The 12572-nt window shown below is 35.4% G+C and overlaps 1 protein-coding gene across 9 annotated transcripts in view; it reads right to left on the bottom strand.

The window, feature by feature from the left end:
* The window catches only part of SCMH1 (Scm polycomb group protein homolog 1), a 172086-nt gene that overhangs the window by 90282 nt on the left and 69232 nt on the right, over window positions 1-12572 (bottom strand). For 8 of the 9 annotated variants that reach the window (XM_059137834.1, XM_059137835.1, XM_059137833.1 and 5 more), the window contains one exon: window positions 11138-11372. In XM_059137834.1, the coding sequence (XP_058993817.1) occupies window positions 11138-11372 (235 nt within the window). Of the gene's footprint in view, window positions 1-11133; window positions 11373-12572 lie in introns of those variants that run through there. The other variant, XM_059137842.1, reaches the window with a different exon arrangement.

Below are 12572 nucleotides of genomic sequence, written 5' to 3' on the forward strand. Positions count from 1 at the left end.
AACCATAAGTGACTCTTAATCTCACAAAACAAACTGAGGGTTGCCGGGGGGAGGGGGTTGGGGAGAAGGGGGTGGGATTATGGACATTGGGGAGGGTATGTGATTTGATGAGTGCTGTGAAGTGTGTAAACCTGGTGATTCACAGACCTGGGGATAAAAATATATGTTTATAAAAAATATATGTTTATAAAAAATAAAAAATTTAAAAAAAATATTAATTGTCCCCAGAATGTCCTTTATAGCTGTTTTAATTTTTAAATACAAGAACTGATCAAGAATTACATATTGCATTTGGTTGTCATGTTCCTTTAGTCTCCTTTAGTCTAGAAAGTCCTATTGCCTTTGTTTTCCAAGAAACATGTTTTTGAAAAGTGTGGGCTAGCTGTTTAATAGAATACCCCAAAATTTGGATTTCTGACTGTTTCCTTATGATTACACTCATACTAACCAGTTTTGATAAAAATACAAGTGATGTTGAATACTTCTCACTTCATTACTTTAAGAAGCACATAATGTCCGTTTATCTAATCACTGATACTAAATTTGATCACTTGTAAAGGAGTGACTGACAGATTTCTTCATTATAATTTCCCTTTGTAATTAATAGGTAATCAGTGTGGAAAAACACTGAGATTATGTGAATATCCTATTCTCTGATAACCTTTTTTTTTTTAACCCAATCGTTCTAGCATTCATTGATTATCCCTGACTGCATCAATTAAAATGGTGGTTGCAAAATGGTAATTTTCTATCATTCTTTCTATATTTATTAGCTGTCATTCTGTAATTAGACCTTTTCCTGCAAATGTAAAATTTTTTGTTTTTGTACACTAGGGACCCATGGAAGCCAATACCATTGTTCTTTTGTTTTCATTATTCTTTCTGATCATATTGCTCCAATTTTGGTGAGTCAGAGCCCCTTCTAGCTGGCTCCTGTGTCTTTCTGATAGGTCCCCATCATTCTTTGAGAATTCTTTTCTTTCTGGAATAACAGAAGGTTCCAAATTCGCCTTACATTTTCTCTTTTGCTCAGCCTTGAAATCAGCCATTTCTCCACGGAGCCATGATTCCTTCCTGTGAAGAGTGGGATTTAGGAACCACATTGCTACTGAGGTGTCTTTCCTTCTAAACCTTTTCAATGAACAGAGCTTATGGAATTATAGTACAAGTATATATAAAATTATATAATTTTTTTTGAATTAACAGTTCATATAGATACCTGCAACTCAAAATCTGTACTACAGGGTTCTTCATCTTCCCCCGTCCCATGTTTGTATCTTATTTACTCAATGGCTCTATCTTCAATGCATGTAGAATAGCTTCAGATGATTAAGGTAAAACCACTAAGATTAAGAAAACATCAGAATTTATTTGAAGTTCCATTTTTTTTCTTTGAAATATGTCCCATTAAGGGTATACTGTGAAGGTTCTGTGTGGAAGTTATTTGAATTAACTTTTTCAAGGCTGTTATGATATCCATTTGATACACAGTTCAGTTTGTTTCTGTTTGTAATCAATTTTAGGTTACGATTTGTTTTTTTCTGGTTTCATTTTATTTTTTTGAGTAAAATAGTTACATAACACAAAAGTTCAGAGAATATAAGAGTATTCTCAGAGAAATCTCACTCCCATTGCTATAGTTTCTACACTATTCTCAGATACTCCCAGTAGGTGACCTTTTCATTTTTTCTGGTTTAACACTCCCATGTTTCTTCTTATAAAAGTATACGAAATATGGAATTTTGTGCATAAAAGGTGCACATGTGTGTATACATAGTCCCCCTTCTCTTTCTCAAAAGGGGCATTAAGCATATTCACACTGCTGTGCAACCATCACCACCATGCATCTCCAGAACTTCACCTTCCCCAAGGGAACACTGCAGCCATTAAACAATAATTTGCCATTCTTTCCTCCCCACCAGCTCCTAGCAACCACCATTCTATTTTCTGTCTCTGAATTTACCTAAATTAAATATCTCATCTCAGTGGGATCATACAGTGTTTGTCCTTTTGTGACCAGCTTATTTCACTTACCACAACATCTATATTGTAGCATGGGTCAGAATCTCTTTCCTTTTTAAAGTTCAGTAACAATCCACTGTATGAATATGCCACATTTTGTTTAGCCTTTCTTCCACTGACATACATTTGGGTTTTTTCGACCTTTTGGCTACTGTGAATAATGCTTCTAAACATAGGTATACAAATATCTGCTTGAGTCCCTGCTTTTAATTGTTTTGTCTGTATACCCAGAAAGTGGAAGTGCTAAATCATATGGTAATTCTATTTTTCATTTTTTGAAGAAACACCATATTGTTTTCCCTAGTGGCTGCACCATTTTATATCTTCATCAATAGTGCACAAAGATTCCAATTTCTCTACATCATCACCAACACTTTTTTCTATTTGATAATAGCCATCTTAATGGGTGTGAAATATTATTTCAGTGTGGTTTTGATTTGTATTTTCCTAATGATTAGTGATGCTGGGCATCTTTTCATGTGCTTACTGGCCATTTAGAAAAATGTCTATTCAAGTCCTTTGCTCATTTTATAATCAGGTTGTTTGTTTTTTTATTGTTGTTGAGTTGAAGGAATTTTTAAAAATATTCTGGATATTAACCTCTTATCAGATACAGGATTTGCAAATATTTTCTGCCATCCTGTGAGTTCCCTTTTCATTCTGCTGATATTGTCCATTGGTGAACAAAAGTTTTTAATGTGATTTTCTTTCTTTTTATAGCCTGTACTTTTGGTGTCATTTCCAAGAAATCATTGCCAATTCCAATGTCATGAAGCTTTCCCCCTATATTTTCTCCTTGGAGTTTTATAGTTATAGCTTCTACATTTAGGACTATCATCCGGTTGGAGTTAATTTTTGTACATAGTGTGGAGGTAAGTTCCGGCGTCATTCTTCTCTATGTGCATACCCAGTTGGCTCTCCACCAGCTGTTGGGAATCCATTGAACTGTCTCAGTACTGCTGCTGAAAATCAGTTGAGCATAAACATATAAGTTCATTTCTGGACTCTCAAACCTAATCCACTGATCTATGTCTATCTTCATACCAGTACCACATGTATTGAGTTTTGTTGCTGTATAATAAGTTGTGAAATCAGAAAATGTGAGTCCTAGGTAGAATGCTAATTTTTGTCAAAGGTCAGATGACTTTCTTCCTTACCTATTGTAATATGGTGAATTACACTAGCGATTTTTCTAAAGTTAAATCTTCTTTTCATTCTCAGAAAAAAAAAACATTACTTTGCTTTGACAAATTATTGTTTTAAATATGCTGAATTCTAATTCCTAATATTTTAAGATTTTTATAACAATATTCATACATGAAATTGTGTGTGTGTGTGTGTTTGTGTGTGTGTGTAATATAAACCAGACTTAGGTATCCAAATTCTACCTGCTTCATGAAAAGAACCTGCATGTTTTCCTACTTTTCTATGATGTAGAACTGCACTGTCCAGTAGGGTAGGCATCAGCCACACAGGCTTTTTAACTTTAAACTATAATTAAGCAAAATTAAAAATTTAGGTCTTTAGTTGCAGTAGCCACATGTGGCTGCTGACTACCACACTGGACAGCACAGATGCAAAACATTTCCACTATCACAGAAAGCTCTTTTGGCTATCACTGACTTATAACAACTTAAGTAGAAGGAGAAAATCTGGTCTTAGAGGTTTTGCAGGATTCCCGTTAAATAACCTGCACATAGTGCTTTGCTATAGGTACAATACAATTTTTTGAAATCTTTTATATGTTTTCTATGTATCTGTTTAAATATAACAATGTTATTTGGGTCAATTTTGACAATAGTATTTTCCTATTTCATCTCACTTTTCTATTTTACTTACATCTAGTTATTTCCTCCCTTTGTCATCTCTACGTTTGTATATCTGCACTTATTCCTTTTTTTTTCTTTCATAGGCTAACTAGTGGTTTGTGTATTTTGTGTACTTTCCCCCCAAAAGACCAGTATTTTGATTTATTGCTTTTTTACTTTCTACCTCATTAGCTTCTGTTTTATCTTTATTTTTCTTCTTCCTTTTTATCTTCTTTGTACTGTGACTTTTTTTCTAGTCTTTTGAATTGGGAATTTAAATTCTTAATTTTTACCCTTTTCATTTTTGTTCACGTCAAGCAGTTAAGGCTATTAGTTTTCTTCCAATTACTGCTTTAATTGATCTCAAAATTCTGATATGTGATGTTTATTATCATTACTTTTTAGAAATTTTGCAATTTTAGTTTATATTTCCCTTTTCAAGCAAGAGTTGTTTAGAGTTTTAGATTTCAATGTAGAAGGACATTTAGCAGGTAGAAAGTTTCACATGCATACACATATATGATCTGCCTTATTCATTAAAGTCTATTTATTTATCTTTTTTGGTACCAAATTACTTTATTTGGAGGAATGGTATAAATGAAAGTAGATGTTTTGGTACAACTTACAGAAAAGAAAGTCTTTAATACCTTTACTTTTTGTCTCTTGGGCTCCCTTGCCTTGAGAGGTGTGTTAAATCTATTAGTGTGTTTGTCTCTCTACCACCTCTTTGCATCTACCATCATTTCTATTTTGTGAAGACAGATACTATGTGATCTGGTTCTGAAATATTTTTAACTATTATATTTTCATTGTGAATTGTGTCACCATTAAGCATTATAAAGTGGCTTCTCTTGTTTCATGCATCTTGGTCTGAATTCTACCTTGTCTAATACCAGAGCTGCAATCTCCGCTATTATATTGTTTGACTTTCCTTTGTATAACCTTGCCCATCCTTTTGTTTTTGGTCTTTCTCCTTCACTTCTACTGGGCTTGACTTTGAGCACCAATCTGAAAAAATTTTTTTCAATAGGTGAGCTAAAACCATTTACATTTATTGATGTAAATTACACATTTGGTCTCAACTCTCACACATTATGTTTTATTTATGGTGCTTTCCATATTTAGTTCATTTCTTTCTCTGTATGGTCTGCTCCTTGATCTTTTTGTTCCTTTGTTATGCAGGAAATTTTGGAATTTGGTTTTTGTGGTTACCTTTATACTAACGTATTTTCTAATGTCCTTAATTTACCTTTTCCTCATTTTGGTTTCTACTATTTGGTTTATCAGTTTCAGGTGATATCCTTTGATCCCATCTAAGGATATTGCTTCCTGGTTATAGCATGTTCACATGCGGGCTCCCGCAGTACGCTCACCTTCTCCATTGCGCATATCCTGCAGGGCCTGACAGCCAGCAGTATCAGTAGTCAGCGCTGCCACCACCCTCCCACAGATGGTTTTGTAGCACTCCAGAGAGACAGCTCTCCGTGAACTGCTTTCCTTAGAGGTACCCTAAAAGTACCTCTTGCAAATTTCTAGCAAGTTCCACTGCTGTAGCACCACAGTGACTTCTCTCATCCACTGAGCCACAGTTGTGCCTCCTCCAACTAGATCGACTTCTCTGCCCTGAGGGTGGGGGAGGGGAGGTCTTTCCTTGGGGTCTCTATCTCAGCTCCAGTGTAGTGGCTTCTCCTTAAGTCTGCTCTTATATTCTTTAAAGTTCTCTTTCCTTTTTGATTAGCCAACCCTTCAATATCCCAATCCTGTGTTACAGTTAACAATTATATTACACTCTCTGTGTTCAAATTACTCTGTGTGTTCCCTTCACGGGATCCATACTGATACCATACTGTTCTACTCTTGTTTCCACCTGTGTTTTTCTTAGCTTGATCACTGATCATTCCTTGTTTGGATAAAGCTCTTTCTGTAACTGATTCCTCAGGTAGGGCTTGGGGTTATAGTACTTCCCGAGTTCTTGCACACTGAAAACAGTTTCAGTATAAGTTCAATACCTGAAAAACAGCTTGTATAGATATAAAACACCCCGTTCTTATTTCTGAAGGCTTAGAGAGATTTTTCTTTAGAGTGTAATAGTTTTACTAAGATACATCTTAGTGTAACCAATCTGAAACAATCTTTCCAGGAAAAAGCCCTCTTCAATATGTAGGTTCATGTCTTCTTTAATTTTTGGAAAACTTTCTTATAATTTTAAGTATCAACTGTTTCATTATTTTGTTCGTCTTCTTCAGGGACTCCAATTATACATGCATACATACATTTACATATACACATTCTATCTTTATTGATTATGTTCTATATCTAATGGTTCCTTTCTGATACTTTTTAACCTTTCCAAATATTTACTTTTATTCTCTTGGCTGTTTTATTTCTCTTCTCAATATCCCTTATTATATTTTCAGTTAAGCCTATTATCCATTGGGCACCCTGGAATTGAGTCTGCAATTGCGATTATTTTGTTTTTCTTCAATTTTTTTCCTTGAGTTTGGACAATTCTATTTTCACACTTTCCCGTCTTCGGCATTTCTAGTCTGACTTTTAAAATTTATGATTAAAGAGGTTTTTTTTTCATATCTGTCAATACTTGTTTAATTCAAGTTTGCTGTTGTGTAATAGTTTTCTTCTGGTTAGTCGCTGATTTTGGCAGAATTTTCAGTAGTTAAAATAGTTTTATCCTCATCTTTGGTTTTTCATCATATAGAAACTTTTTGTAGATACTGACTGCTATTTCTTAATCATGTGAAATATCTTATATTTTCCTGGACCAAAAAATACAGGAGGTTCTGTTTTGGCAGGAATCTTGGGTTATGAATTTCTGTTGACATAGTGAAACACAGTTTCTTTAGTAGATGAGACTGTTGGGATGGAATGGGAAGACTGGTCTGTCTTTTGACTGATTCTCTTCTGTTTCTGTATAATTCTGAATTACAACACCCCTGCTTCCTTCTTTTCCTTCAACATATGTCTGTCCTCCCTCAAAGGTAGTTATCTTCTCAAGAGTGCTATCTCTAGTCCCTCACACTTTGAATTCACTCTCTTCCTTTGGATTCCCCAGTAGCCAATGTTCTAATCAAGTAGATCTTAGCTCTGTTCTCAGTATTTCCCACTCTAAATTGAATTCTCTTTTCCTGGAGGTGATTTTGACTATGTTAGGCCCCCACTGCCCTCACCTTTCTAAATGCCATTTCTACCTACATAAAACTATTCATTCTGGTTTGGGTCAGGGGGTCACGTACTAGCTCTAACGATTTCAGATCTTTATACCTGAACATGTAGACAATATGTGATTGAAATCTGTGGTATTCTTGACTCCTAGTAATGTTTAAATTGGTTTGGTTTCCTTTTTGATCCACACATTTCTAGAGAATTTATTGAAAGACTGTGATTTAAATTGTCACCATTATCCTTGGAACTTTATATAGTTGAGCCCTGAATGATGCAGAAGGGGTACAACCCCCTACCACCGCATGCACTCAAAAAATCGTGTGTAACTTTTGACTCCCTCAAAACTTAACTACTAAAAACCTACTGTTGACCTGAAACCTTAACAATAATGTAAAGACCTGATTAACACATATTTTGTATGTTTTATGTATTATATAGAGTATTCTTAAAATAGGCTAGAGAAAATAAAATGTTATTAAGGGGTGCCTGGGTGGCTCAGTCAGTTAAGCATCTGCCTTTGACTTAGGTCATGATCCCAGGGTCCTGGGATCAAGCTCCACATTGGGCTCTCTGCTCAGCGTGGAGTCTGCCTCTCCTCTCCCTCTGCCTGCCCCTCTGTCTGTTGCTCTGTCTACTTGTGCTCTCACTATCAAAAAAATATTTAAAAATCTTTAAAAAAACAAAGAAATGTTATTAAGAAAACAAGGAAGGGAAAATACATTTATAATAGTGTACTATACTTACCGAAATAAATCTGTGTACGATGGAGCTATGCAGTGCAAACCTGGGTTGTTCAAGGGTCAACTGTGCTTTTTAATAGCCTATCAAGATGATTCTAAATAGTGACTCATAAAGCAGGTTGAGAACTACACAGTTTAATGCAGCTATAAAAAGGAATGAGAAATATCTCTGCACTACTAAGAAATCAACTTTAGGATCTTTCATTAAATGGAAAAAAGCAAGGTTAAGACAACTATGCATAATATGCTGTCATTTATATAATAAAGTGGGGAATACATATGTATATATTTACATACACAGACACAGACACACATACACACACAAACATATTTGTATTTTTAAAAAATGAAGTGCAAACTATAAAGTTAAAAGAAAGCAGCACCTATGGCAGAAGAAAGCAATAAGGTGAAGGGGATTTCTCTGCATATACTTTGCTCTATAGATTTTACTTTAAGAATGATTTGTATCAGATATATATTTTAAAAGGAACAATTCTAAAAAGCAATCTCTAAAAAAAAAAATACAGGGGTGCCTGTGTGGCTGTCAATTGAGCATCTGACTGCTGATTTTGGCTCAGGCTGTGATCTCAGGGTCCTGGGATTGAGCCCCATACTGGGCTCCGTGCTCAGCAGGGAGTCTGCTTGAGGATTCTCTCCCTCTCCCTTTGCCCCTCCCCCCATTCATGTACATTCTCTCTCTCTCTCCCTCTCTCTCAAATAAATAAATAAATAAATAAATCTTTAAAAAGACAACAAATGAACCTAAGTTTATATCAAGTTGGTGGCACTGCAACCCAGAGAGAAACTAACACAAACAACCTTATATCATATTATTGACTATCCCTCACTTCAGGGTAAGAAAAAAAGAGATGTAAGTAACTCAAACACTGTCAGTAATGAGGATGGTGGTAAAGTGTTATTGTTATTCTGAGACTACTGTATGTGTCTATACAATAGAACAAATGAGTTATTTTGTTAGTGATGTGGAGAACGAGGGTTTTGTTCTAGTACAAAGGAGATACAGATTTAAGATAGCAAAGATAAAGTAAATAAAAACACCATTTGTCCTGAATTTTAGTAGGACGTATCAATAACAACTAACAATTTTATCTTTAATAATAATAGTAAGGCAGTTCCTATCTCTGCCAAAAAGACATAGAAAGAACAACCAACGCAGCAGCTCTGAGCACTCAGATTATAGTCTCTATCATTTCCCACTAAAAGGAACCCACGCACCTAAAAGAAATAGCTGAAGTCATATTTGGGGCAGATAATATATAAGATAAACCTGGAATATTTTGAAATTTCAAAAGTCCAATAGGGCTATCAAGCATTAAAGAATCAGGAGACCATTGATATGGCTCCTATATAGCCAACAAATGCAATCAATAAGGATAATTAGTGCAATGGAATGAAACATGTCAAGTATGTATGAATTCTTGGGTTTACAATAGTAAACTACAAGTAACAACAACAACAAAAAAACTATCCTTAAATATTTTTGGAGGATGGTAGTAAACCAGTTCATCATTTTGTAAATTGATAAATAAAGAAAAGAATCAAGCATTTAAGCTTTCTTCCATGAGTGATATCCTCACAATAGCCAAATAATTATAGAAGTTTTATTTTAATAGACATATTCCATTTAATTTATGTGGATAGAATTATTTATAAGATTAAAATTTCCCATTCTGCAATCATAATGAATTGATTGATCTAAAAAAGGGGTCAGCAAATTATAGCCAGCAAGCTGGTCATCTGTTTTTATAGATTTAAGATTTTATTGGAACACAGCATTGCTCATTTGTTTATGTATTGTCTCTGGCTGCTTTTGTATTACAAAGACAAAGCTGACAAGTTGTAACTGAGAATGTACGGCCAATAAGCCTGAAAGTTTTGCTGTCTAATCCTTTAAGAAAATCTGTCAACCTTTGATCTAGGCCACAAGCAGTAATGGCTGCTACGTTATAAAATAAGAGACAATGAGACCATATATGCTTCCTAATAGAAGTAAACACCATCATCTATGAGATATTCTTATAAAAAAAACTGAACCTGAACCTAATCAAGCCTCTAGACCTAGCTGCCAATTTCTAGGAGAGAGAAAACAGAGAAACCTATCAAATGATACCAGAGAGATACAATTGGCAAAATCTAATTGTGGGGGATATTAAAGACAAATTATTTAGGCTTTTCAACAAATAAATTGTAAGACAAAAATAAGAGAGAAGGAGAACCCCCAGGTTAAAAGAGACTTAAAGGACATATTAACCAACTGCAATATGTGGATATTTGGATCCTGATTCAAAGAAACTAAGAGAGAGAGAGAAAGAAACAGACAACAGGGAAAATTTAAACACTGAGTAAATATTTGTTGATATTAATGAATTATCATTAATTTATATGTGATAATGTTATTGTGATTATGTTTTAAAAATATTATCTATGAGACATAGATACTAAATATTTAAGGATAGAATGATATGATGTTTGGGCATTTGGGCAGGAGGGGGCAGGGAGTACATGCGGATCACAAATAAAACAAGACTGACTATGTGATGGTAATTATCAAGGATGAAGAATACATGGACATCAACTGCACTATTCCTTCTACTTTTGTATATGTTTGGAATTTTAGATTACAAATAAAGTTTTTAGTTGGAGGATAATGTTCAGTAACCACTTTTGGATCTCTTGCAAATGATACCTGTTATGTAATGCTCAGTTAATTCAGTATAATCTTCTGAGGGGAACACAGCCCACAGCTCATAACCTGTCTCTCTTCTCTGTTGAGACTCACTGCAGGAGTGACTAACAGCTATTGATGAGATGGGCTACATCACCGAGGTATACCGAGGGGGGAAGAAAAAAGGTAAGTCTGATCTTGAGAAGAAAAATGTAATGGGGTTATTAGTTTAAATAAAATAATGCAAATTCATTCAAAGTGAGAAAATTACAAGGACCAAGTGAGAATTTAGGAGAAAGGAAAGAAGGAATCCCTTTAACAGTCATACTTCCACTGGGAAATTTTCTTTCACCTCTTGTTACCATTGTAGGATTTGGTAAAAGCTCTGTGGTTTTTGAGGCAGATTAAATGGTAAGATCTCCTTCTATTCTCTCTTTCAGGTAAATGAGAACTGATAAAGAAGGATGAAAGGTGTGATTTCTAGTTAGAAAAAAGAGACCTTAAGAGAAGCCTGGATATTATAAGTTAATGGAGAGGCGGATCTGTCCAGATTTTACAGCTCGTTTCATTTTGGGTGGGCCCTTTCTTTTAGCCATACAGAAAAGAAGGAATAGGCAGGGGACCCTAGGCTTTCCCATAATAGGATGTACAATTTTGGAAAGAACTAATTGGCTAAGGAGAGCTTAGGTCTAGTTACTCACCCAGAGGGGGCTGCAGCATACCCCCATTCTTCTCACAGTTCCCAATAGGCTGGATTTCAGCTGAGTCAACCAGCCGCCAGAAGTCATTCTTGTTGTCACTGCCATCAAGGCGAAGGCGGAGGCGGGCACCTGTCAATCCAACCACTGTAGCAATACACGTGGATGTAGTGTTCCTGGGGTCCTGCGCTTCCAATTTCATGCTGATCTTGAACTCGTTGCTTGGAGGTGTGTAGGACTGAGAAAAACAAGCCATGAGGATTAGGAAGACTAAGAGTGAATGGCATTTTCTGTACGGATGTTGAGCTGGAACCTGACAATTTATGCTTTGGACTGAAATTGGTTATAGCTGGGCCTAAGACAACTGCCTTGAACTATTCCCTAATTCTTAGGAAGGGTTTCGTATAAAAGAAACATTGGAAGGTAAGATGAAGGGGAAAAAATTACATTCCACAGAGGCATCAAATATTGACTGACACCAGTAAGAAAAGCACAGCAGTGTCTCAAATGGTCCTGATTTAAATGCTTGCTCATCCTATCTTCTCCAACATCCTAATTCTCCAGGTATTCATAACATTTTCTTCTTAGAAATCATCCTATAAAACTTGCATATCCTCAGTGTCTCTTCATGGAGCATTTCAGTGTATTGGTTTGTATATTTACCACACTATTGGGGGTTAAAAGTTTTCTTATTTTGCCATTAACTTACAAATCAATTCATATTTAAAAACAATTTTAAGTTAAGTTGACATACCATAAACTATACCCTTTGTTAAATCTTGACACATATATATATATATCCATGACACCATACACAGCACAACACCCTAGGAGCCATTACCACAATAAAGATAATGAACACGGACACACTCCCAAAGTTTTCTCATGTCCCTTTATAATCCCTCTGTCTAGCCCTTCCCAGACCCCTGCTCCTAGGTCACCACTGATCACCTTCTATCACTGTAGATTTGATTGGCTGCATTTTCCAGTTCTAAGTGGAGTCACAAAGAATAAACTCTTTTTGTGTGTGCCTAGCTCCTTTCACTCAGCATAATCTGATATTCACCCATATTGTTGGATATATCAATAATTCATTTCTTTTTTCTAAGAATCTTGTTTTTTATAGCAGTTTTAGGTTCAGAAGAAAACTGACCAGAAGGTGAAGAGATCTCCCATATACACCCTGCCCCAAACACATGTGCAGTCTCCTCTATTACCAACACCTCTCACCACAGCAGTACATTTGTTACAACTGATGAACCTATCTTGACACACAATAATTACCCAAAGTCCACATTTTACACTAGGGTTCTCTCTCAGTGTACATTTTGTGGTTTTGATCAAATGTATAATGACAGGTATTCATGATTATAGGATCATACAAAATAGTTTAACTGCCTTAAAAATTCTCTGTGCTCTGCCTATTCATCCCTCACCC

This window comes from Mustela lutreola, chromosome 10, assembly GCF_030435805.1.
Source record: "Mustela lutreola isolate mMusLut2 chromosome 10, mMusLut2.pri, whole genome shotgun sequence".
Classification (NCBI taxonomy): domain Eukaryota; kingdom Metazoa; phylum Chordata; class Mammalia; order Carnivora; family Mustelidae; genus Mustela; species Mustela lutreola.